Here is a 24156-nt window from a genome sequence, read left to right as displayed (position 1 = left end):
GTTAAAAAAAAAATGCTAACTTTACAAAAATAAATCCTTGAGTACCTGCAGCTCGGATAGCTTTTGAAAACGTTACCTGAAATCCTAGTTTCTGGAGACTCCGGGCTAAACGTCTGGCACCAAATTTAGCTTCTTCTTCACTGTGGTTTGAAAGAAAGAAAGAGACGATCAGTTACACAGGAAATAAATTTTATACTGAGGAACACAACAAACTGTACACGTGATTTTGTTTTTAAGTCTAGAAATATGTCCTTCCCATGAGGGGAAAATTAAAAAATGAAAATTGAAAACCCAAGTAACATTTACCTTGTTGCTCCAGTGCAAATAATTTTTCCTGAGGACCAAATCGTAGCTGTAATTCTAGGCTTTCTAAGCTTCATTAATACTTTCTGCAAAAAAAGACAACCAGAACTCCAACAACCTGATAACACAGTAAGTGTTGATTTGCACACACGGTTCTACTCTATGTGGCCATTTCATGTTTAAATACTATGCCAAGCTTACCCAAGACTGAAATAACTGTTCTCCAAATCACTCATTCTGAAATCAAGAACCACGCTGAACACAAAGAACGTATTAATCCAAAAGGACATTTAATCAATTAAAAATTCAAGGCCTGTATAAACCTCTCACTGTATACTTGAAATCAATGTACCACAAGGATGTACACACTCCAACTCTCGTTCCATTCTGTTCACATAACTGAAATTTGCAATTTGCACACATCCTCAAACATGCCAAACTTGTCCACGCCTCAGGAGCTTTGCCTAGCTTACTTTCATCTGGAATATTCTTCCTTCAATGTTCTCCCTTCACTCAGGTCTCTCACCAGATGTCATCTCCACAGAGAGGCCTTCCCTGATCATTCCATCCCTTCACCCTTCCCTGATTTCTAACCCTGCTTTTCTCTGCTTCTTGGTGCCCACCACTACTTTATACTGTATCTTATAGCTGAGATGCCCATTACATATTCAAGGTCGATGTGCAAATCCTGAATGCAGGAGGAATGCTGGAGCTGGAGATGTAATTTTAGATTCCTTAGAAACGAAAGGCACTTAAAGCTATGGGTTTAGAAGAAATTACCTACAGTGTGAGTATAAATAGGTCAAGGACTAAGGTCCAAGATAAAAAGTGAATTTAAATTTTCACTGCAGCTTTTCATTTATGGCAATATTTATTATATGGCCATTATGTATAAAAGAGATAAATGTTTACTGAATACATAACAAATATATGAATGAGACATTTCTTCTTAAAACTCTTGTTACATTTTTAGTTCCTTCTTTTCTCTGTCATATGCCATATTATCAAACTAGAAAGCTATTAAATCTGGGGAGACAAAATTTACCACAGATGCAAAATAAAATCTGAGCTAAAATACATTATAAAATTTCATACGTTAAGTGGCTGTGGCTGAGAAACATTGAGGTTATTCTACGTTTAACTGTCTTGCACTACCAGCTCGTCCATCAACTCAGTTTTCAGTTAACCTTCCTAGAAAAAATGACTTCTCTACCATATGGCATGCTAAAGTTCCAACGCAGCATAAGCCTCTTCCTCTCTTTTTAGCAGATATATTTGCTCCTTTTTTAAAGTGAAGATGGCATTATTGATGAACCTGAAAACCTTTCATTGTGATTCACTGAAATCTTTAATTGAGTTTAATTCATCTTTACTTAGTTTCTAGCATGAAGAACTAATGAAAATTTATCAAGGTATACTGGCATCTGATTTTTAGAGCTTAAACAGAGCCTTCATACACATTCTTAATTTTTATAATAAATGCATAAGGTAGTGTCATCATTGTTTACTTAGTATCTTCACAGCACTATAAAATTGGGCTAATGTAGCACACACGACAAAATTCAGATACTCACTCCAACGTCACGCTTATAAATTACATTTGCTCCCTCCAAAGCAATCTTTCTTAAGTTCAAATGGCATCTTGTTCTAAAAACACAGACTACATTTGTAATTAGAATGTCCAGTGCAACATCACTGTCTGCATCCATTGGGGTAGTTTAAAAACTTAGCTTCCCACCACGAAGATCACATCCTGAGAAATAAAACAAAATAAAATAATTAAACTCAAATGTTTTGTTAATATACTGCTCACAAGTAATCTTGAAAACTAAAATGCAAGAAGTTGATCTCATTACTTATTGTTCAAATGGTACTCAAATCAAATCATATCCTTTCTTCTCCCCACGAAAAATGTCACTTTTTAAAAGACAACATGTCATATAAAATCCTTCCAAATCTGGACCCAACTTTCATTCCTTAAAATTAATCAGTAACTTTTACACGCCAGGAGCTTGCCAGACGTAACTGCAGCAACTCGCCTTTACAACCACCATGCTCCAGGCGTATGGCAGTTATGGCCATTCTCCGTTTACACCATGTTCAAGGGCTGGACTTTGTGGTCCCAATGTCCAACCATTAATGGTACTATAACCCACCTCATACAACCTGCAAGGGCTATAAAAAGAATGACCTGCTTTTCCGCTATTTTGGGTAGAGCCATTGACTTAAGTTTAAAGAGGCAGCAATATTAATTATAACATTTATTAACAGACTTTTCTCACTTACTAGTCATTCATTCATTATTCACTTACTGAACACCTCCATACACTGAGGATACTGGAGGAAAAAAGGAATAAGGCAAGGTCTTTTGTCCTGGAGGAGCTCACAAACCTGTGTGTGTATGGGGGAGCTCTAACAGTTACTTAGCACAATAGCATTTTTATCAAGATCCCAATCTTCCAAAATATATATCTTTTCAATTCGAATTTCTATAAACAAACAAGAACAAGCCCTTGTTTTTACTAAGCACATGATCCATGTCCAGATAAAATATCCTCTGAGTTTCCACATCTTAAAAAATAAGTAATGGTAATTCAGCTTACCTACCCCACAAAGAGAAAATCAGAAAATAGTAACAATACTATTATAATTATCTTTACAATTCCTTGAAGCCACAATATGAAAATGAGCTAGGATTCTTTATACAGATTCAAGTTATTATATGACTAAGGATTCAAGTTATTATATGACTAAAAAATGAAGAAGCCAAGAGTCCAAATAAAAAAAATTCAATCAATTTCTATCTTAAGGCCCCATGGTGGACTTTAGTTATATGCAGCCTGACTGACACACATCCCATGATAAGAGGCCACAAAAAAGCACTACTTAACAGAGAAATTACATATGAAGAAACTATGTCAAATTTACTGTTTCACATAGACTTTTTACAACAAACAGGCTAAAACAAATTGACTCAGATCTACTCTGAGTATTAAACTGCTGAACTGTCTGGGAGAGAATACAAGGATAACATATAAGGTAAAAAATAAGTCAAGAAAGAAGGGGTAAAGCAAATCTTTGAGAATGCAAAGAAGCCTTAAATAATTTGCAATTAATTCAAAATTGATGATTGTTTCTATACATAAGCAACTTAAATTCTAAAAATGAAGTCATGGGCATAGATCATCACGTTAGGAAGTATTCATATTTATATGAGTAAGCTGTCAAACAGTCTCAGAAGATATATCATTGCTTTAATAGGTTTTAAATCAAGGATAAAATATGAAGAAGTCAGTACTTAAGAAAAAAAAAGAGGCAAGGCATACTACATGAAAGATTCCACCTTTTTCAAGCAGTACCAAAAAAAAAGGCCCGTTTGCAGTTATCTATCTTGTAAAACAAGAGTAGTACTAAATATTAACAAAGATTAACTTCTTAAAGCTAAAGCATTTCATATCACTTTTAAATAGGATAATTCAAATGGCGATCCAGTGAAAGAGACAAATCTCAACTTCTACAGAGCATCATACCCCTTTCAATTCTGAGTGAAGCTAAATCATTTATCAATGGGTAAAAAATTCTACCTGAGGAAACTTTATTGTCAGCATTAAAGAGGAATGAATTGATTACCTCTTAAAGTAGTTCAAAAGGCTTAGATTATTCCTAAAAACACACACACATAACTTTTTAAACACACACACACACACACACAACTATAAAAAACATGGGGACAATTAATTCCCACTAGGGAAGAAATATTCCAAATTGCTTGTAACTATTATGGTACCTACAGTTAAACATCTGGACCATTTATTTCACCTACTAAATTCTGAAAGTCAAAGACTACATCTTAAATGTTTGTACACACCCATGGCTCAGCACCATATCTGGCACATAGTAAATGTTCTCTTACTATTTGGTGAATGAATGCTAGAAAATCCAACATTTCAGTCTTCAGCCTATATTAAATTTCTCATCCACCTAGAATTCCAAACTATTTCTTTTAATACTAGGCATGGAAAAACTTTTTAAAAACTAAAAGCAAGTCTGAAACTTTACTTCCAAAGCCACTCATTTTCATATAAATGAAGAAGAGCTAAGAGTCTTTTTCTTTCCCTTAATATAATATCCATGAAAATGCATATGTAGTACACTTTACTATATTTCATGATGGTTTACACATAAAACTTTTTAAACTTGTTTGTACAGTTCCAAGGGAAATGTGTTTAAGCAACTCCACAAAAAAGAATAGTATTTTAGAGTGGCATTTAAACTTACAAAGCTGTTAAGCCTGCTGACACTGTAACATGAAATACTGAAGATACATAAATGGCAAAAACGAACATCTATGTACCTACCACCCAGCTTAAAAAATAAAATTTACAATACAGTTGATGTCTCCTCATGCACTTCTCCCAAATTACATGCTCCTTCCTTCCCTCTGGAGAAAATCTCTACTCTCGCTGAATTGTTTTATCATTCTCATATATTCCTCTTAAAGTTATGACATATGTATTACATCCTTGAACCCAGTAAGTCATGTTTTCAAAAAAAATACATTGATGGATTTGGTTTGCTAATATTTCAGTTAGGATTGATATGTCTATGTTTGTAAGTAGAATTTGCCTATAATATTCCTTTCTTGGACTGTCTTTATCTGGTTTGAGTATCAAGGTGACACTAGACTTATTATACAAGTTAGGTTGGTTTCTTCTTTTTTTTTTTTCAGTTTTTATTTTTTTAAACATCTTTATTCGAGTATAATTGCTTTACAATGTTGTGTTAGTTTCTGCTGTTTAACAAAGTGAATCAGCTATATGCATACATACATCCCCATATCCCCTCCCTCTTGCGTCTCCCTCCCACCATCCCTCCTATCCCACCCCTCTAGGTGGTCACAAAGCACTGAGCTGATCTCCCTGTGCTATGCGGCTGCTTCCCACTAGCTATCGATTTTACATTTGGTAGTGTATATATGTCAGTGCTACTCTCTCACTTTGTCCCAGCTTACCCTTCCCCCTCCCCATGTCCTCAAGTCCATTCTCTACATCTGCGTCTTTATTCCTGTCCTGACCCTAGGTTCATAAGAACCGTTTTTTTTTTTTAGATTCCATATATATGTGTTTACATACTATTTTTCTCTTGCTGACTTACCATAATTCGAAAAGAGTCATGTACCACAATGTTCACTGCAGCACTATTTACAATAGCCAGGACATGGAAGCAATCTAAGTGTCCACTGACAGATGAATGGATAAAGAAGATGTGCCACATATATACAATGGAATATTATTCAGCCATAAAAAGAAACGAAACTGAGTTACTTGTAGTGAGGTTTCTTCTTCTTTTTTTTTAAAAAAATTCTCTGGAAGACAGTTTTAGAAAACCTTATCTGAAAATTGTGTGGACCTGTTTCTTGTTTCCTTGGGGGACTTTAAAAGATTAATTCAATTTAAGAGTTTTAAGACATTTGATGTCTTCTATTTCTTCTTTAATCAGTTTTCCTAAATTAAATTTTCTTGGGACATTTTGCATTTCTTCTAAAATTAAAAATTTTATGGCATACAATTTTTCATGGTTTTCTTACAAATTTTAAAAACTCAACTTTAGTACACTTATCTCTTTTTCATCATAGTATCATTTATCCCTGCTTTTTTTCCTATCATCAATCTTGCTGAAAAGTCTTTCTATTTTTTGTTTCTTCAAAGAACAAATTATTGGCAGTTAGTTGATCCTCTTTATTAAATTTTTTGCCTTATGCTCATTATTTCCTTCCTTCTACAGATCTATTTTTTTCCTAATTTCTTATATTAGAAAGTAAGTTGGATGCTTAATACTTCAGTTTTGAACTTTTTCTCTATTCTCGTATGAACATTTAAGGCGATTATAACCAAGTGCTTTCGGTACATCTGAAGTTGGATATATTATGTTTCCATTATCCCTTGATTCTAACAATATTTACATTTCCATTATTATTTTTCTTAGACTAATTAGCTATTTATTTAGAAATTCTTTGCCTTTAGACATATATAGTTTTTAAATTTACTGGTAATGAGGAAGTGCTAACTTAAAAGAATGAGATACCACTATTTATACTGGTAAGCATCAAACACTGCTGATGAAGATGTAAGTAAACCAGCATTCTCTTCTAATTTGGAACAATTTCTACAGGAGATAATCTGGCAGTGTGTATTCAAATAATTAAAAATATGTGTATATGATGAATTGCAGTCAACCATTAAGAATGCATCTTGAGAAATTATTCAACTGAGCAAAGTATAAATAAGATTATATACACTGCAATTCTGTTAACAGAAACCTACGTGCCCATCTAGAAGGGATTGGTTAAATAAAGTATAGCAGTCTCATATAACAGACTACTGAACAGACTTTATAAATTACAACTACATGGATGTAGACGGAGGTTCATAATGTAAAAAATAAATATATGTTTGATAGAGTTCATTTTGGTTTATATATCTCTGTATGTACTAAAAATGCCAAAATGTTAACAATTATTCTATTCAGAGAATTGGCAACAGAGTGACTTTGGTAATTTCCCCACTGCCCAAGGCCTAATATTAAGACATGGTTTAATAATGTGTTTTGTCCTGTTTCTCAAGTAAATGCCTAACATGTGCTTGTCAAATATTTCCTTCTAATAAAAAGCAAAGTTGAAAACTGAAGCTGTCCTACTTCAAGAAATAACATATTTCTAGCACTGTATTAAAATGCATTATTGCAGTTGAAACAGCTTCTTCCCTGCTCACTGACTTTTATGGACAAGTTAGATCCTCTGTCCAGTGGTATTCCAATTACAACCTTAAAGCATCACCTGGAAAACATCGCCACCTCCTGGTTTTTAAGACAAATTACATCCGAGACTACTACATTTAAAATTTTCCACACCAGGAAAGACATTTTAAACTAAAAGGGCACAATAAACACTGTTATAAAAACAATGCAAAAGTAACCCTAAAAATCTAACTAAAAGCCAAAAGAATAAAATAAACATGAGAATACAGAAAAGTAGATTCCAGCTACTTTTAAGTGTACTCAAGTTGCATCTGAGGATACTGTGGGTGTGGGTCCTCAAAGGTTTAACCACGGAACTACTGTCCATGATTGAGAAATGGCAGAAGGAGGGAAAGACTGGATATAGTACAACTGCAAACACAGTGTGAACCCAGGTGGTGTCCTAGAGATCATTCTTCTACAAATAAGGTACGCCATCCAAACTAACCTCGTATTCTTTATAAAGCCCCCAAAACAGCAGCTTAGGAAAGAGACATTTTGTGTTCCTGATCCCAACAGATTACTTGATCGTCTCTCAACACATGCCTAGGACTAAGATGGACAAAAGCCTTTTAGAAAGAGGGTCTTCTTTCATATCTGTTTAATAGTACAGCATAAACCTTACAAAAGGGTAGGGTGACTTAGTGTTTACATTTAGGTGTGTGATACTGGGTAAGTTACCTGACCTCTTTCTAAGTCTTAATTTTTTCTTCTGAAAATCGGCGATAACATCACTGCATCTCCCCGGGTGCTTTTAAGCATTAAATATGATTATTTATGTCAAATACACAGCATACAGCATGTGTTCACTAAATGGTAGCTATAACTGTTTAATGAATTCACAGGTAGTAGAATATCGCAACCAGATAGTATGATTTAGTGAATTGAGAACAGTCACATTAACAGAAAAAAACAGAGATCATAAGAGGTTAGGCCGGGGTCAGCAAACTACAACCAATGGGCCAGGGCCTGATTTGTTAAAAAAAAAAAAAAAGTCATACTGAAACACAGCCATGCTCATGTGTTTACATAATGACTCTGTGGCAGAGCTGAGTAGTTGTGACAAAAACCAAATGACCTATAAGCCTAAAATAGTTACTATCTGGTCCTTTAAGAAAAAGTGTGCAGATCCCTACACTAGTGCAATGGGGCGACAGCGATAAAATAAAATTTAGTGCTAATAAATGTAAAGCTCACATTTTTACCTAGAGTCTGTCATACAGAGTGAAGTAAGTCAGAAAGAGAAAAACAAATACTGTGTATTAACACATATATGTGGTATATAGAGAAATGGTACAGATGAACGGATCTGCAGGGCAGAACAGAAACGCAGGCATAGAGAATGGACGTGTGGGCACTGGGCGGGGGGGAAGGGGAGGGTGGGATGAACTGGAAGATTAGGTTTGACACAAATACATTACCATGTGTAAACAGATAGCTAGTGGGAACCTGCTGTATAGCACAGGGGGCTCAGCTTGGTGCTCTGTGATGACCTAGATGGGTGGGAGGCGGGGGTGGGAGGGAGGTCCAAGAGGGGGGGATATATGTAAACATATACCTGATTCACTTCATTGTACAGCAGAAACTAACACGACGTTGTAAAGCAATTATACTCCAATAAAAAAATAAATAAAGTGAATAAAACATCTGTATATCATGGTCCTTGATTGGTTCCTGGTTTGAACAAAACAGTTATAAGAGGAAATTTGAGTATGATAGATGACATTAGGGAATTACTGTTAATTCTGTTAGGTGAAATAATAGAGTGGTCATGTAGACAATTATGCTTATTTTTCAGACATGCATATTGAAATATTCACGGGGGAAATGCCATGTCTGTAATTTAAGATACAGGAATCTTCCACTGTCTGAACTCGGTAACAAATAGATCTGGATAAAGTTTCAGATGAGTCCCTCATTATCTGGAATCTTACCACAGGAACCAAACAAATTTGGACAATCTATTCTGAGGTACAGAATGAATCTGGATAGTAGGTATAATTTTATTTTAAGACAAAAAAGTACCATACTACTGCCTCATCTCTTACTAATGATTAAATCTAGGTGATAGGATATATGTGTATTCGTTACACTACTCTCCCGACATTTCTGTCTAAAAATTTCCACAATAATTTTTAAAGGCTGTTTTAAAAGAAAAAAAGAATTTCCTTACAGTAAGTCACACTAAGACAACATGGATTTTAATTATATTACTTACAAAAAAAAGAAAAACTAGGTTAGAAAGGACTATTCAGAGCAAAGGAATTACTAGCCTCTTTGCTACTAAAACATCTAGAATATCCTGACCTTATCATTTAAAGAGGGCACTGATATCCAGATATCCAGAGGGAAGTAGGATGGCATGAGATATAAAAATAGTTGTATGAGGAAAGTCTCAGGACATTTAGCACAAGAAAGGAAAGATAGCAGTTGCTCTCAAATGTCTGAATAAAAAGGAAACTGAAAGATCCAAATGAAGTCGCACGGAAGCAGGCCTCATAAAGCCACACCAAAAAGCAAATACCTGCAAAGCAGAAGCCTCAACAGAAGGTAAGTGTCCCAAAAAAGGGGAGGTAGGGCAAAATACTTAACCAAGTTAGGAATGTTATAGAATGATTCTCTTATTAGGTAGAAGATGCCACTAGATGGTTTCTAAGATGCCATCTAATTCTCAAATCCCAGGATTCCAACATCTTACATGCAGACATACTATAGACAAATTTACATACTAAATTTCATACTAGAATTACATACTAAATTTCAATTTTCATTCTAGAACTATTATGTTAGGTTAGTTAAATTAACATCCCAATTCTGAACTTCCCACCTTCCCTTCAACAAGCATTCGTGTTCAAACGGGCAGTAAAGGGAGAAAGATGCACCGAGGGGCAACGGCGGAGGCAGATGACCAAATTGCAAATTCTTTGTTTGGCATGGTGACATCGTATCATGAAGACATTTCTCTGCATGGCCCAACAGCTTATACTTTATACCAACAGTCCTTGGGGTTGGCATTTTTGTGGTCTAGCCACATGAAGAAAGAAAGTTTTATTAACAGTATGCCTGGGCACAAAAACCCTTGTATATTCCAAAGGAAAGGGTTATGTAGTATACCACTCATATAAAACTGTTAAATGCTTAAATAAAAGCAAAAGTATTTGATGTACAAAACCATCACTGCATTAAGTTAAACAGAAAGTTAAACTATCTTCATTACATATGTCTCCACCTTCTATCTCTGACTTAATCTAAATACCAATTCTGAAGACTGGTAGCAAAATGGTTAGTACAATTTTTAAAAATCTACATTAAGAGAATTACAAAGATACTGTTTTTATTTTATTTTTTCTTTTACACTGGAGCATAGTTGATTTACAATGTTGTGTTAGTTTCAGAGGTATAGCAAAGTGATTTAGTTTGTTGTTTAGTTAGTTTAGTTTTTACGTATATCTATTCCTTTTCAGATTCTTTTCCCATATAGGTTATTACAGAGAAAGATACTGTTTTTTAAACAACTCTGAGGGTTGCCAGCAACTATCTATTAAAAAAAAATAGTAAAGAGGAGTATATTAATATGTTTTAATCAATGAACATATTTGTAATGATGCCTAAAAGGTGGTGGAGGAAGATTTAAATGATGCTGATTTTCTGAAAATGACTGCTTAAGGAAAGATAACTCAATGGTTTACACTGCCATGAAAAAGTTCCAGTATAAAAAAGTATTTTGCAGTTTAAGAATACATAATCAATACTTACCCCATATTAATAATGCTTAAACAGTAGCCTGCTTAAGAATTTCACTATTTTTTTTTTTTTTTTTGTGGTACGCGGGCCTCTCACTGTTGTGGCCTCTCCCGTTGCGGAGCACAGGCTCTGGACGCGCAGGCTCAGCGGCCATGGCTTATGGGCCCAGCCGCTCTGCGGCATGTGGGATCTTCCCGGACCGGGGCACGAATCCGTGTCCCCTGCATCGGCAGGCGGACTCTCAACCACTGCGCCACCAGGGAAGCCCAAATTTCACTATTTTAATATGTACTAATATGTATCTGTAAAGTAAGAAATCTTGGATGTCTAATGGATGCTATGTGACTAGGGGCTGACTCTAAACTGTTTCTCCCCTTATTTGCAAAATACAAACAACACTATTTACTCACCATATGATTGATTTGAGGGATTAATGAGCACCTCACAAATTATAATATGCTCTATTAAAGTGTTGTCACATTAGTCAATGCTAACATTAATATTAATTTTAACTAATAAAGTATTTTACTGAATACAACTTGAAATCTGGCGATTCACACTCAAAGATGAGAAATCTGGCATACAGATTCCTTATTATGTAAAAGCAAAATTTATTTTGGATAGATTTCTTAGTATTTCCATTACACGGTCTTAATATATGATTTAATATATGATTTTAAAAGATGGCATGTCATTTTCTGATTACATAAGAAATACTTAAAGAAAAAAAAAGTCATCCATAATCTCACCACAGTGATAATTACTGCTGTTTTTCTATGCTCATGTAGGCATATGAGCCTGCTAAATCCATATATTTATCTGTGCATATTAAACAAGATTGAGATTATATGTTTTGAGGCTGCTAAATCCATATATTTATCTGTGCATATTAAACAAGTTTGAGGTCATATGCATATGGTGTTGTATCTAGTCAACAAAGGATTTTATAAAAACCTTTGACAACCTGAGATAAGAAAAATAGCAATATTGAATTGATTTTCCTTGAATAATAATGAAGGTGAACTTTTCAAATATGAATACTTATATTTATTCTATGTTAATTGCCTCATATCCTTTGTTCATTTTCCTTCTGAGATATCCTACTGATTTATAAAAAGCTCTTATATGTAAAGAAATATCAGCCTTTTGCTTGCTTATGCTATTCCTCTTGCTAAAAATGATCAATCCTGATTTCTATACCTAGCTCATTCCTACTTGTTCTATAGCTCAGCATCACCTTCATTCAATCAATTCTATAACAATGAAACGGAAATCTAAGCATCAGGCCCAGTCCCAGCAGATGGGGGTCCAGCAGTGACCAAGACTTGGCAGAGGGAACAGCTGGTATTCTCAGCTCTGAGGTGAGTGAGCAGTGTGAAGTGTTCAGATGTGAAGAAGGGTCAGCCTGGCTACAGTGGGAAGACGGAAAGTGGCATGAGACCTGGCTGGAGATGCAGGGAGGGGTTAAATTATGCCTTCTAGGCCAAGTTAAGGATTTTCATGTTTATCCCAAGATAATGGTGGGCTAAAGAGAAGCAAGAAATGACATAATGTATTTGCTTTTCAAGAAAATCTATCACTGCCATTTCTGTAACAGGAGAATGGACTGCAAGGTTAGAACAGGCAGAAAACTCAGTTAGGGTCTAGTGTGGCAGTCCTGGTGAGAGAGGACAGTCGTGGGAGCAGGGTGGATGAAGACGGAAAGAAGTAGATTGAAGAGAGACATTTTTGGGAGGCAGAGTGAACAGAGCTTTGTGACTGATATGGGAAAGAGGAAAAGGGAGATGGAGGATGACTCTAGGTTTGTGGCCTAAGATACTATCTACTGGGACAGGAACACTGAAGGGAGAGCAGGTTTGCAAGGGGAGATGGGAAAAGGAGGAGGGGTAAGGATTCTGTTTTGGACATGTTAACTTGAAGGAACTCGTGAGACATCCAAGAGGAGATACAGACAATCAGGTAAGAGCCACTGCTCAGGACAGGCCTAGGTCTAGACTGGAGGTGAAAACTTGGAAACCCTCATACAGAAGGTAATTAAAACCATGATGGGTAAAATAAGAAATCAAAGGAACTAAGACATCTGATCTCCAAGACTGAGCCAGAGCATCCATTACCATGATGAATGCTCCGAGTCTCATGGCCATGCTGCTAGTTGTACTATACACAGCACTTTCCCACACTACAGTGAAATTTTGTATTTCTGTCTCCTTGGTAGACAATAAGCTCCTTGGACGCGTGATCAATTCTTACTTATTTTTGTACCCAAGTCTTGGAATAGTTCCCAAGGCATGAGACACATTCAATAAAGTGTCTATGAGAGGTTAACTGTTAGCTTGAGATTATTAAAAAGCAGCATCTCTACACATGCACACACAAACACAAGTTTTAAGAGCACAGGCTCTGGAGCAGATTACTTGGGTTAAATCCAGACTCTACCACTTATCAGTCGTGCGACCTTGGGGAAGTTATTTAACGCCTTTGTGCCTCAATGTCCACATCTGTAGGATAAGGCAGATAACAGCACCTAGTGCCAAGTGTTGGGAAAACTAAAATTTCATGCAGAGCATTTAGCATAGTACTTGTACACGGTAAGCATTCAAATTTAGCTATTCTTATTGTTACTATAATTATCTCCTTTCTTCATCTTCCACGGATAGAGAAATGTTCAAAAATGGAAAGGATTTCCAGCTATTCATTGTGGTTCTCCAGCTTTGGAACACAAAAACAGATCATGTTGCTTCAGGGCTAAAAGCAAGGGTAAAAATAAAGAATACAATTTTGATGTATCTGGTAAATGAAATCAGTATTTAAAAAACAACTAAATTTAACAGTGAATTAAAACAACAACAACAAAACCGTTTCAAACCAAAACAAAAAGTAGTTGTTGATTGTGTGGGTTTTTTGGGGGGTGGGGAGTTGGGAGTCTGGAGGAGAAGGAGAGAGAAGAGACGGGGAGAAGAGTCTGACCAAGTCTACTACAAATTACAAAACAGACATTTTGCCAACATTTACTTAGCTAGGTACCTGCAAAAACAGGAAAACTGAATATTAAAGTGCAACAAAACCATTCATCTGTTCATTTCATTTAAAGTGTAAATTTATCATGTTCATTTTAAGTGTAAGGCCTCAGTTCTTCCCAGAAGGTCTTACATGCATCCCTATTTTCCCATATTATGAGCTATTATTTAAAAAACGAGGAGGTTTGTCTCTTTACAGAGAATCTTAATATTTGCCCTAAGTTACCCATAATAAGCAACTACAATTTGTGAGACTACTCTAGCCATTAAGCTGATGCTAATAACACAACAGAATTTTTTAAAGATTATCATTTTCTTCGCAAGTAAAAATATTAATTAATTAGGTTGCTAAAAAACGGAATAAACCCTCTTTCAGCTTGTGGTTGGTGTCAAGGTTGGCATGCATAAAGTTCAATTTTTTCCATAATCTGATTTTTATTTCAAGGGTATGAACACAGGATTCAAACTTGAACTGCTGACAGCTCATCAAGAATTTAATCCAGGGCTTCCCTGGTGGCGCAGTGGTTGGGAGTCCGCCTGCCGATGCAGGGGACACGGGTTCGTGCCCCGGTCCGGGAAGATCCCACGTGCCGCGGAGCGGCTGGGCCCGTAAGCCATGGCCGCTGAGCCTGCGCGTCCGGAGCCTGTGCTCCGCAACGGGAGAGGCCGCAACAGTGAGAGGCCCGCGTACCGTAAAAAAAAAAAAAAAGAATTTAATCCAGAGAAAGCACTGCAAGTTGAAAACACAACAGGTGGAATTTCCTATTTTGACAGTTTCCTTTCAACTGATTTTATAGTTTACCCTTCATATAAAATGTCTGCTCTAATGGAGACAACCTGTTTAAGGTCTAGGTCACGCATGACTGCCATTTTTTAAAAAAAGGAAGGTAAGATTATGAAATTAGCTACTTGGAAAATAGTGTACAGAGTTCAAACTTTTCTAGTTAAAAAATAGTTTTTACTATTTAGTAAAAAATGTAACATACTTAAATAAAAGCAAAAGGGACTGCAGAATGAATACTCTTTCCACATGTAAGCACCATTAAGAATTTCCTGTCTTACTCAGAAATGGGCAGATCTTTCACTGATTGAGGGCTGTATCACTCAAAAAAGATAAATATGTAGAACTTGGTTGAAGATCAGAAGAAAGCCACAAAATTTTTTAAATTGGAAACTAAGGTCTGTGAGAAGGACTAAAGGGCACTGATTTAAACCTAGCACAACAGTAAACTGAGTAATTGACAATAACGTACAATTAAAGAAAGTATTCTAACACAGATGCATAAAAAGAGCGATAAGGAGGTTTTCTGATGGGAACATTGGTTCTTAACTTTTAAGAAAAACCCGAAACAGAACAAACAAAATAAAAGCTATAAAGAGGTACAAGCCCCAAAGATATTGATTAACTAACCTTTGTAGGGCCCTGATTTTAAAAACATTTCCAAGTTGTTTCTAATGGGGCAGTCAGTTGAGAACCACTGGGCTGAAACGCCACAACAGGTCAACAAAATAATGGAATTTCCCTTTCAGCAGGTCCTTAAAATGGGTTATATTCTCATATCAGGACTGTTTATCATACAGAACATCAAGACTTCTGCACTCTTTCCCATGCATTGTTTCCTTAACTTGGATTCATGCATTAAATGGTCACAATCTGCCTTCTGCCTCTGCACGGGATGAAATGTTACAAATGAACTGCTCATTGCTGAATCCAATGTCACAGCTGACACTCCCTCCTACTGGACCTCTCCAGAGCATAAAGCCCTGGGAACCTCTGATTCCCCCGATTCTTCCTCACCATCCCCTATCCTGGGCTTCTGAGGCACCTTTCCTAGGTTCTCCCCATCTCAAATACTGCTCTGTCTGCCTCTTATGTCATAAATTCTTCAGGGAAGTCCACGACAGTCCCTGAAGAGCTCAACAATTGGTTCCAGAGGTGCAAACCCCCTTGAAATCATATCCACACAAATTTGGATGTACATCTGAGGAGGCCATTATTTTCTTCAGATTCTCAAATGAGTTTAAGATCCTTGAAGGTTATAAACAACTGCCTTAAATCCCTTTCTAATTTAAGCGTTCCAGGCTTCAACTGCTACCCATAAATTTATGGCTCTTACTTCAATCCTGACCTATCAGAGATTTGAAACCATATTCCTGTCTGTTAGGCATATTCATTAAGGTAAACCAACACATCCAACACTAATAATTAATCCCCTCAGAAATACTTGCTGTCTCCGGATTCTTAATTTTAGTTAATGGAGCCACCACCCAACACTCTCAAACCTGAATCAGACATTTCAGAATCATCCTTCATTTCTTCTTTTTCTCCTACACTCAGTTAGCTTCTCGTCTAGCTTCTTTTCTGCATCCCAAGCATCAGTGCTTTATATGAGGCTTTCACGCGCCATTAAGGCTACAGCCTTCTAGCGGAATTCTCTGCTTGCAGTCTCCACAATTTAGTCCACCTACCAAATAAGCTACCAGAATTGTCTTCCTAACTGTGCCACACCCCTGCTTAAATAAATGTCTCTTGGCTCTCTTACATAGACAGCTTGGAATGCAGTGAGTTTCATGTCTCCAAATTAAGTTTTATAACCTAATCTTCCACTTCCAACGCACCTTAACTGTTTCACAACTTTTTACCACTCCTCTTGCAACAGCTGATCCTTTCCTGATTTTATATCTGCCTAGGATGCCCCTTCCCCACTCCTTCAACTAACAAACTCTTACTCACAACTGTATTCATTAGCATGCAATGGATGTGAACCAAGCACTACGGCTAGACACTGGGAATACAGCTCAGAACAAAACAGTCAGGTAAGAAACCCTCATGGCAGTTGTATTCCAGTGGAAGAAACAGACAATGAAAAAGGACAAGCCATGAAAATAATTAGAGAATGTGATCTATGTTATAAAGAGAAACTCTAGAGTGATCCAGGAAGGTCCCTTAACTTCCTCAGAGATGAGAAATTATTCTTAAAATGAGATCTGGAAGGCTAAGGAGGAGCCAGCCACATGCAACACTGACAGAAGAGACCCCAAGTGAGGGCCCAACAAATGTAAGGGTACTGACTGTATTATAACTGTCCACTCTACTAGACTGTAGGCACCATGCTCCTTAAAGAGAACAATTTAATATAAATGTGTGTCTTTAGAATGTGGCTTAGCGGCTGGCACTTGGTCATCAACTCAATAGACCGGTTTTAGTTCAGACCCCCAAGTCCTAAAGGGCAACTGTGTTCTAGGAGTTTTCACAAATACAGAAATATAATACAGTTCTGATGTAAGGAAAGAATAATTTTGGTTAAAACACACATACAGACCCTTAGCACTTTTGGTATATATTCTCGTTCCCCTTTCCTAAGCTACACTCTCCATTTCAGCCCCAAGGGTCCTAACTCATCCATATCCTAAGTTTATTCCATGAAAGCTGGTTATAGACTAGCTACCCTGTCAGTTACCTTCAGCATAACAACCATCCTTTAAACAGGGTGTGATAATAAAGCCATTATTCCTCTCTTTACAAAGTGAGAGTGAGGATACAATACAGACAAATTAAGTTAAGAATATAGTTTCAGACATCTGAAACTCTTCTAATTTAACAGGCCCTAAACAAAAAGCCTACAAAGAGTAACTAAAAGGCACACATTCTTAATGTACAGACAAATTAAACTATCACCTAAGTAGGTTTACACTATGCACTGAAGCAGAATTTTCAAGATTACTGGCCAGCCAAAGGTTTTCTCTAAAGATTTACATTATCAATATGCTGCTGAGATAATGGAAAAAGTGTTATTCATAGAGCTTTTTATCAGTTGTGAACTGTTGAGCCACATCACATCCCTTACTTCAGGTCCTCCCCCACCAACAACAAAAAAGAGGAGAGAACTGAGTTAAGCAATCTGGTGGACCTTTGAGATGAGCACACCAGGTTGGTGTTGAGGAAGATCTAATGAACTGGTGACTGTGCCTTCAACATGGCTGTGGCTCCTACCACCACCCTAACCTGCCACGTCCTGGGATGTGGTCAACCCATGAGCAATTAACGGTTGCTCATTACAACCTCACTAGGTTGCACATACATACAAGAAACTGGAGATGCCCAAGAGGTTCACTGCAGCCATAAGCAGGTGAAAGATAAAAGGGTTTGCGGTTCAACAAAAGTATCTGGCAAATTAAAAAGAATGGAGAGGTTCTTGCTCCACATAAGCTGCAGGTTCATCGTGAATCTTAACAGAGGTTCAAACAATGATACGGTCTATAAGTGTTGGCCATACTTATAAACCAAATGCCCATCTTCAGATTTGCACTTTTGGGTTACACACTGATTTTATTATCTTCTTATCTGAAAGATGGCAACACCTGTCCCTGAAAAAGGGTGGTGTTAAGAACACCGGGGAAACGTTAACAATGTATTAGACAGAATAAAACACCCAGGTTTTATTCTGGGCAACAGTATTGACACTTTGGAGACCTGCTGTCCTAAAAATCTCCCAATACAGTCCTCAGAATATCTAAAATTAAAGGATATATACATGTGCGAGTATATATGTGAAACAGCCATGATCATTTCCTTGCTCATCTCAATATTTTTTTAGACCCAGAATCCATGATGGCTACAGGAATTATGTTAACAATATTATATCAATACCTCATCTATTCTGGCCAATGTAGTTATTAGTACGCAATGAAATCAACAGTATCAACTAAATGTCACTCTCTTCAATCAGGAAAACAGAAGTCATGCCTCTAAATACAAGCATATTTGCCAATCTTCTTGGCGGGGTGGTTATAAAAACCAACTAAAACAAAAGCTGCACAATATAGAAGAAAGAATTATAAAACTTTATCCCTGTATATTTAAAGCAAAACATACTTTTAATAATGTTTTATATAAACTTCTATATGTTTTATAAAAAATATTATTTCAACTAAAAACCAAGACCTACATATTAGCCAATATAGGAAAGAACAGTTTGTGATACACTGTACTTAAGAGAAATATTTATTTTCTAGTCAACAGTTTCAAAGGTCCACACAACTAAACTAAAACATTTGGATTTAACATTAAAAAGTTAGCCATTTCAATAGCAGCCTAATAAACAAAGCTATAATGATCAGGTTATCCCCTACTAGGCAGCCTCAGTATTTGGTGTCAGCCTTACCATAAACAAATAATCTTGCAATCGTATGCAGTCATTCCTGAGCCACTTGAATTATTGGAGCACAGCAGTAGTTTCAGCTACCTCTAAAATTACAAGAAAGCTACTATGTAGAGCACATTTATAGTGACACAGAAAACCCAAGTGATAATGACACCAATAAGTTTCAAGTTTACCACCACCTAAGGCTATGCAAGTAAAAAACAGTGTCTTCTAAAAAAGGGCTAATTCTGCTAAATGAAACCACTGGGGTCTATTCCTTTTATTCAGAAGTACCACACAACTAAACAAGCAGTGAAGTCCACAGGGAAATAGCATTTCAATAGCTGCAACATGGTGCCAGACCGGGCTTTGTTGGCCGTCCTTTTCCAAGAAACAGAGATGTCTCTTTTTACTGAATCCATCTGCCATAAGTGATAACCAGATGTCTGTGTGATGATCCAAAATTAAAACAAAAGTGCTTCCCCCTTCCAAGACCTAACAGCAGAGATGAGTCCAATAGCCAGCATCACAAAGAATTTCACTGTTTTAATAGCCTCCAAAGGAAAGAAACAAAGCATCTGAGTGGTCTAATGGTTCACCTCTAATGTACTACACCTCACACCACTGAGTCAAGCACCAGCTAGTATTTTTTCAGCTAACTCTGCAGAACAGTGTGCTAAGTGCTTTACACTTACTTTTCACAGCAACCCTATGAGGTAGTACTTATATGAACCCCATTTTGAAGATGAGGAAACTGGGGAACGAAGGTAGTGAAAAAACTTGCTCAAGGCCACACCAACAAGCAGCATCGCCACCACGCTGAACACAGGCAGCCTGTCTCCAGAGTCCATACTCTTAAGCGCTATACTAACCCTAATCCCAAGAAAGCGTAACTGATTTTGATCAAAACTGGTTTTACAGGGCTTCCCTGGTGGCGCAGTGGTTGGGAGTCCGCCTGACGATGCAGGGGACACGGGTTCGTGCCCCGGTCTGGGAGGATCCCACATGCCGCGGAGCGGCTGGGCCCGTGAGCCATGGCCGCTGAGCCTGCGCGTCCGGAGCCTGTGCTCCGCAACGGGAGAGGCCACAACAGTGAGAGGCCCGCGTACCGCAAAAAAACAAACAAAAACAAACAAAAAAAACTGGTTTTACAATGAAAATACTTGTAATTTATCAGAAGGAAAAAGGTTAATGCCTGATCTCTGGAACCATTTAGTTAATAAAAACAAATTCTGACTTTCAAAATGTTGTGAGTTCTCACCTAGTGAGTTAAAAAACAAAAACGTATCATGGATCAAGGTCTATGGACAGAAGTCTATGATGGTAAACACAATTATAGTACCAAGAGTCATCCACACATGTCCTGAGAAGACTCCTTCAGATGCAATCTGATTTTCAGTATTCTTTCTTGATGGATGAATACTGCGTGGTCAAAATCGCCAGCCAAAGTTTTGTGCTGCATTTTTTTGGTGAAATTTCAAACAGCTTCATTATGGACTCCCACATGAAGCCTGATTTGAACTGTCCCAGAATTCACCTTGTGTTTTTTTAGCATTTAATGGGATCCTCAGCAGCACACCTTCCATTACAAAACAAGCCATTTAAACCAAATTGTGAATTTTGTCACTCTTTAGTCACAAGATAAGACCAGATAAGTACAATTTTTGATATGACCTGATTCCTTTCCACTAATGACGTACTTCTGGAATCTTGCTTTTTCACAACTGTACAAACACATACACTCCATTTTTCTTCTAAATAAATTGTGTCACAATACAAAAATCAAATTTGTCTACGTGGCCTGGAAAGACCTCAGATAAATATATTCTTTCACCCTTCTGAAATTACCCGAAGTGGCAGTCATGTAACAAGAGCACATACTGTATCAACTCAAGGCAGTAAACCATTATTTTTATTATTTGAATTGGTTAAAAAAAAAAAAAAAGCCCTAATCATGTTTGAGAAATTTTGCTGTTTAGAATTTGCAGCCAGTATAAAAAGTTAATTTTAGGCATCAGGAATTAGATTCCTAATTAGATTAGATGCCTAAAGGTTCCCCTCATCCACTAGATAAGTCCCTGAAGTGAAAGAAATGAAATATATATACATCCTTTTATTAATATGTTAATCTTCAAAATACACACATATGCAACATGAACATACAATATGATGGCGACTTACAGTCCCGATGCCCAAGAAACTTCTAATTTAGCAGGCACGATGAAATCCATACATCAATAACTATAGCACCAGGCAGTATGTAATAAAGGATTTAAAATTCAAATTTATGTTTGTCATGTTTTAGTATCTATGCATGTCATTTCTCTGCTATCTACAAGTGCACAAAAAGCACCTGAAGAGAAACACTTCCATCCAGCTTTGTACACCTGCCGTGGCATCAGACATATTAAAGGTACAACAAACATGAGTGTAAATTTCAGGAAATCTTTATTTATTAATTCAAATGTCACAATACAGCTAAATTTTCAAAGAACTACAGGTGTTGAGCCATTGTGGAAACATTCTACTATCAATTCTACAATCAATTTACACTTTATTTTTCATAGCAATAATAATTCATCACATGGTCTATGATGCAACAGAAAGAAATCAATCACCATGTAATTACAGGCCTCCTCACCTAAAAACAGCACTAATAACCACTCAACTAGATTACACAATATTTGCTGATTTTTAAATACTGTGCCACACCCGTGCTAAGAAAGAACACTCTCCAAAACTATTCAGCTATAGATTTTGCATGTATTCATTCTACCTTACAGCAAACTCTGCACATTCTATATATGTATACATCCACACAAATTTCGACATGACAATTTTCCACATGAAACAAAACTGTGGGACTCACTTAAATTGTTCCCTCTAATTTGGAAAAGTGTAATTTCAGTCAAGTATTCAGATGCAAAATGATCAGAAAAGATGGATGTTAAGAAAAGGTTTTTAGAGTACAAATTATGAAAATCTAAGGTTCAATTAAAAACACACAGCAGGCTCTACAATACTCTTTTATTTTTAAAAAATTGACTACATCTCTAATTACAGTGTTACCACTTGGACTTCTGAAACACCTTTTATTCCTAAACGTTCAAATATTTTTACGTGTCTTATTTCAATGCAGTCTTGATTCTTGGTTTAAGGCTCTTATCTGTTGTATTCAGAATAAATACAGAGCATCTGACATGATCACTCCATTTTCCATATAAGGGGAGGGATACAGAAGGAAAATGCAACAGACGAAGTAACATTAATGAAAAGGATATACAGGCCAAGGACATATGTTGAAAATTCCATAAGAAACAGAAATAATACAAATATCACAAAAAATCACTTTTGATTGGGATGTGATTAAGTAAGGAGAGGAACTAAGACAACACAAAACGTTGGGAGTGCTGGAGCAGAGAGCAGGGAAAGCAGGGATTGTTAATAAAGGTGGAAGTCGGGGCTTAAATCCTTTCCCCCATCAAACACAGAAGGGGTAAGGGATAGAGGCAACAGCAAATAAAATCTAAACAAAGTGAGTGTGATGGCAGCCCTGAGACTGAGAGAACTCACTAAGTCTCACACACACTGAGAAAATCCTGGGACTCAACGTCCAATACCCTCAGGTGTGGTCACCCCCCAGAACAACATTCACAGAAGTACAGCTACATGAAGAGATTAAGAAAAAGTCCTTGATTCACTAACCTAAAGATGACAATATTAAGTTTTTCTTCTTAAGAGGTTCAAAATGCAATTTTAAGTTTCCCAATGTTTATACTTCCCATCTTTGTCAAAGGAAACTGCCCACCTCTTTGCACATATATGAAATTCCGTAACAAGAGATGCTGCACCTCAATTCCATGAAAATGCCAAAGTCAAAAACTCTGTTCTGGCATCAACCAATCAAGAGCACAGAGCGGCATATCATTACGAAAAAAGCGGGCTGGGGGACAAGGATGAAACCTATTTGCTTAAGACAAGCCAGGCTTAGCGAAAAAGGTAAGGAACAAATAGAAACCGTGGTTGACATCACTGCTTCTGTTATTTATCAATTTTATTTTCATCTTTAATCTTCAGCTTTATATAAAGAGCTTTGTTCCCAGTGGACACAAAAATAGTATTACTGTAGTATGCATACATGGCCGTTTCAGCACGCCACAGGAAAACCTCATTTACTGACCTAGAATGGTTTCGGAAAGCATAAAACCATTAAATAGTTAGAGACGTAAGGCTTAAAGAGATAGCATAAACTGGCATTTAACATATCAACTGCGAATAATTCTTTAAACCACAGTGATAAAAATCCTTTCTCGATTTGAATGAACTGCCATTTTCTCAAACTTTCCAAGAGACTGCAGATTGTACTAGAATAGCTGAACCTTCTCATATTTCTCTTTCCCCATTTCCCCAAGGAATCTGTTATTATTTCTTCACACAATAATCACACCAAGCTTGTTTCCGTTTCTTTCCTTGAGCCAGTTTTAAGGCACTGTTCTTAACCCTAAATACACAAGCCTAACGCTGGTTAACTGCCAGTGTCGCTCTGGAACTGCAGGTGACAGATGCAGTCAGAGAGCTCACAGATGTGGATTGGCTGCAGTCTGAATCCTATCGCAATGAGCACACTGACACAGCCCGCAGATGCACATCTCGGCAGAAGGAGAGAGTTTAAAAACCGTCATTCCCAATTAAATTTACTTTTAGAGCTTCTACTGGCTATCATTAAGCGCTTATCCCGACTCTCAACCCTGCTTAGCCCTACCTACTATCCATTTTATCTTCCTCAGTTCCAGATCCTTCTTCATCAAGTCTATTTCGGTTAATTCTACTACTAATAATAACATAAAGCGAGGCTGTTGGCATTGCCAGAACCAGTAACCGACGAAGGTGCTATTTGGGAGCCGGCCCGCCGCGGCAAAGGCCGTTGGAAGTTTTCTGGGAAGCAACGGACCCGCTAGCATCTTTGCACGATTTCTCTTCCCCTGGGGGAGGGCTCCATAGAGACGGATGGGGAATCTCCCTTCTCCTGTCTTTCCCAGTGGCGGCTAACAGGAAAAATAAAATACCTCTTTTCTTATCCTACACCTCGCTGGATAACGCTCCCAGGCAGTGACGCCCCACCCCCAACCCGTTATCCCTGATGAGACCCCCAA

General features: G+C 37.1%; 2 protein-coding genes across 2 annotated transcripts in view; one reads left to right on the top strand and one right to left on the bottom strand.

The window, feature by feature from the left end:
- SLC2A12 (solute carrier family 2 member 12) overlaps window positions 1-8918 on the top strand; it is a 72282-nt gene extending 63364 nt beyond the window's left edge. Inside the window, exon 5 of the mRNA XM_029223769.1 lies at window positions 8897-8918. Coding sequence (XP_029079602.1) covers window positions 8897-8909 — 13 coding nt within the window. The 3' untranslated portion in view covers window positions 8910-8918. The remainder of the gene's footprint in view (window positions 1-8896) is intronic.
- TBPL1 (TATA-box binding protein like 1) overlaps window positions 1-24156 on the bottom strand; it is a 29751-nt gene that overhangs the window by 5146 nt on the left and 449 nt on the right. The window contains exons 2-4 of the mRNA XM_029223770.1: window positions 1878-2056; window positions 307-389; window positions 77-140 (exon numbers count right to left, since the gene is read on the bottom strand). Of these exons, the coding sequence (XP_029079603.1) occupies window positions 77-140; window positions 307-389; window positions 1878-2012 (282 nt within the window). The 5' untranslated portion in view covers window positions 2013-2056. The remainder of the gene's footprint in view (window positions 1-76; window positions 141-306; window positions 390-1877; window positions 2057-24156) is intronic.

The sequence above is a fragment of the Monodon monoceros genome, unplaced genomic scaffold (assembly GCF_005190385.1).
Source record: "Monodon monoceros isolate NGI ecotype Baffin Bay Population unplaced genomic scaffold, NGI_Narwhal_1 Super_Scaffold_15, whole genome shotgun sequence".
In the NCBI taxonomy this organism is placed as follows: domain Eukaryota; kingdom Metazoa; phylum Chordata; class Mammalia; order Artiodactyla; family Monodontidae; genus Monodon; species Monodon monoceros.
The sequence above is the reverse complement of the archived record's forward strand: the minus strand, read 5'-3'. Positions and strand labels throughout refer to the sequence as shown.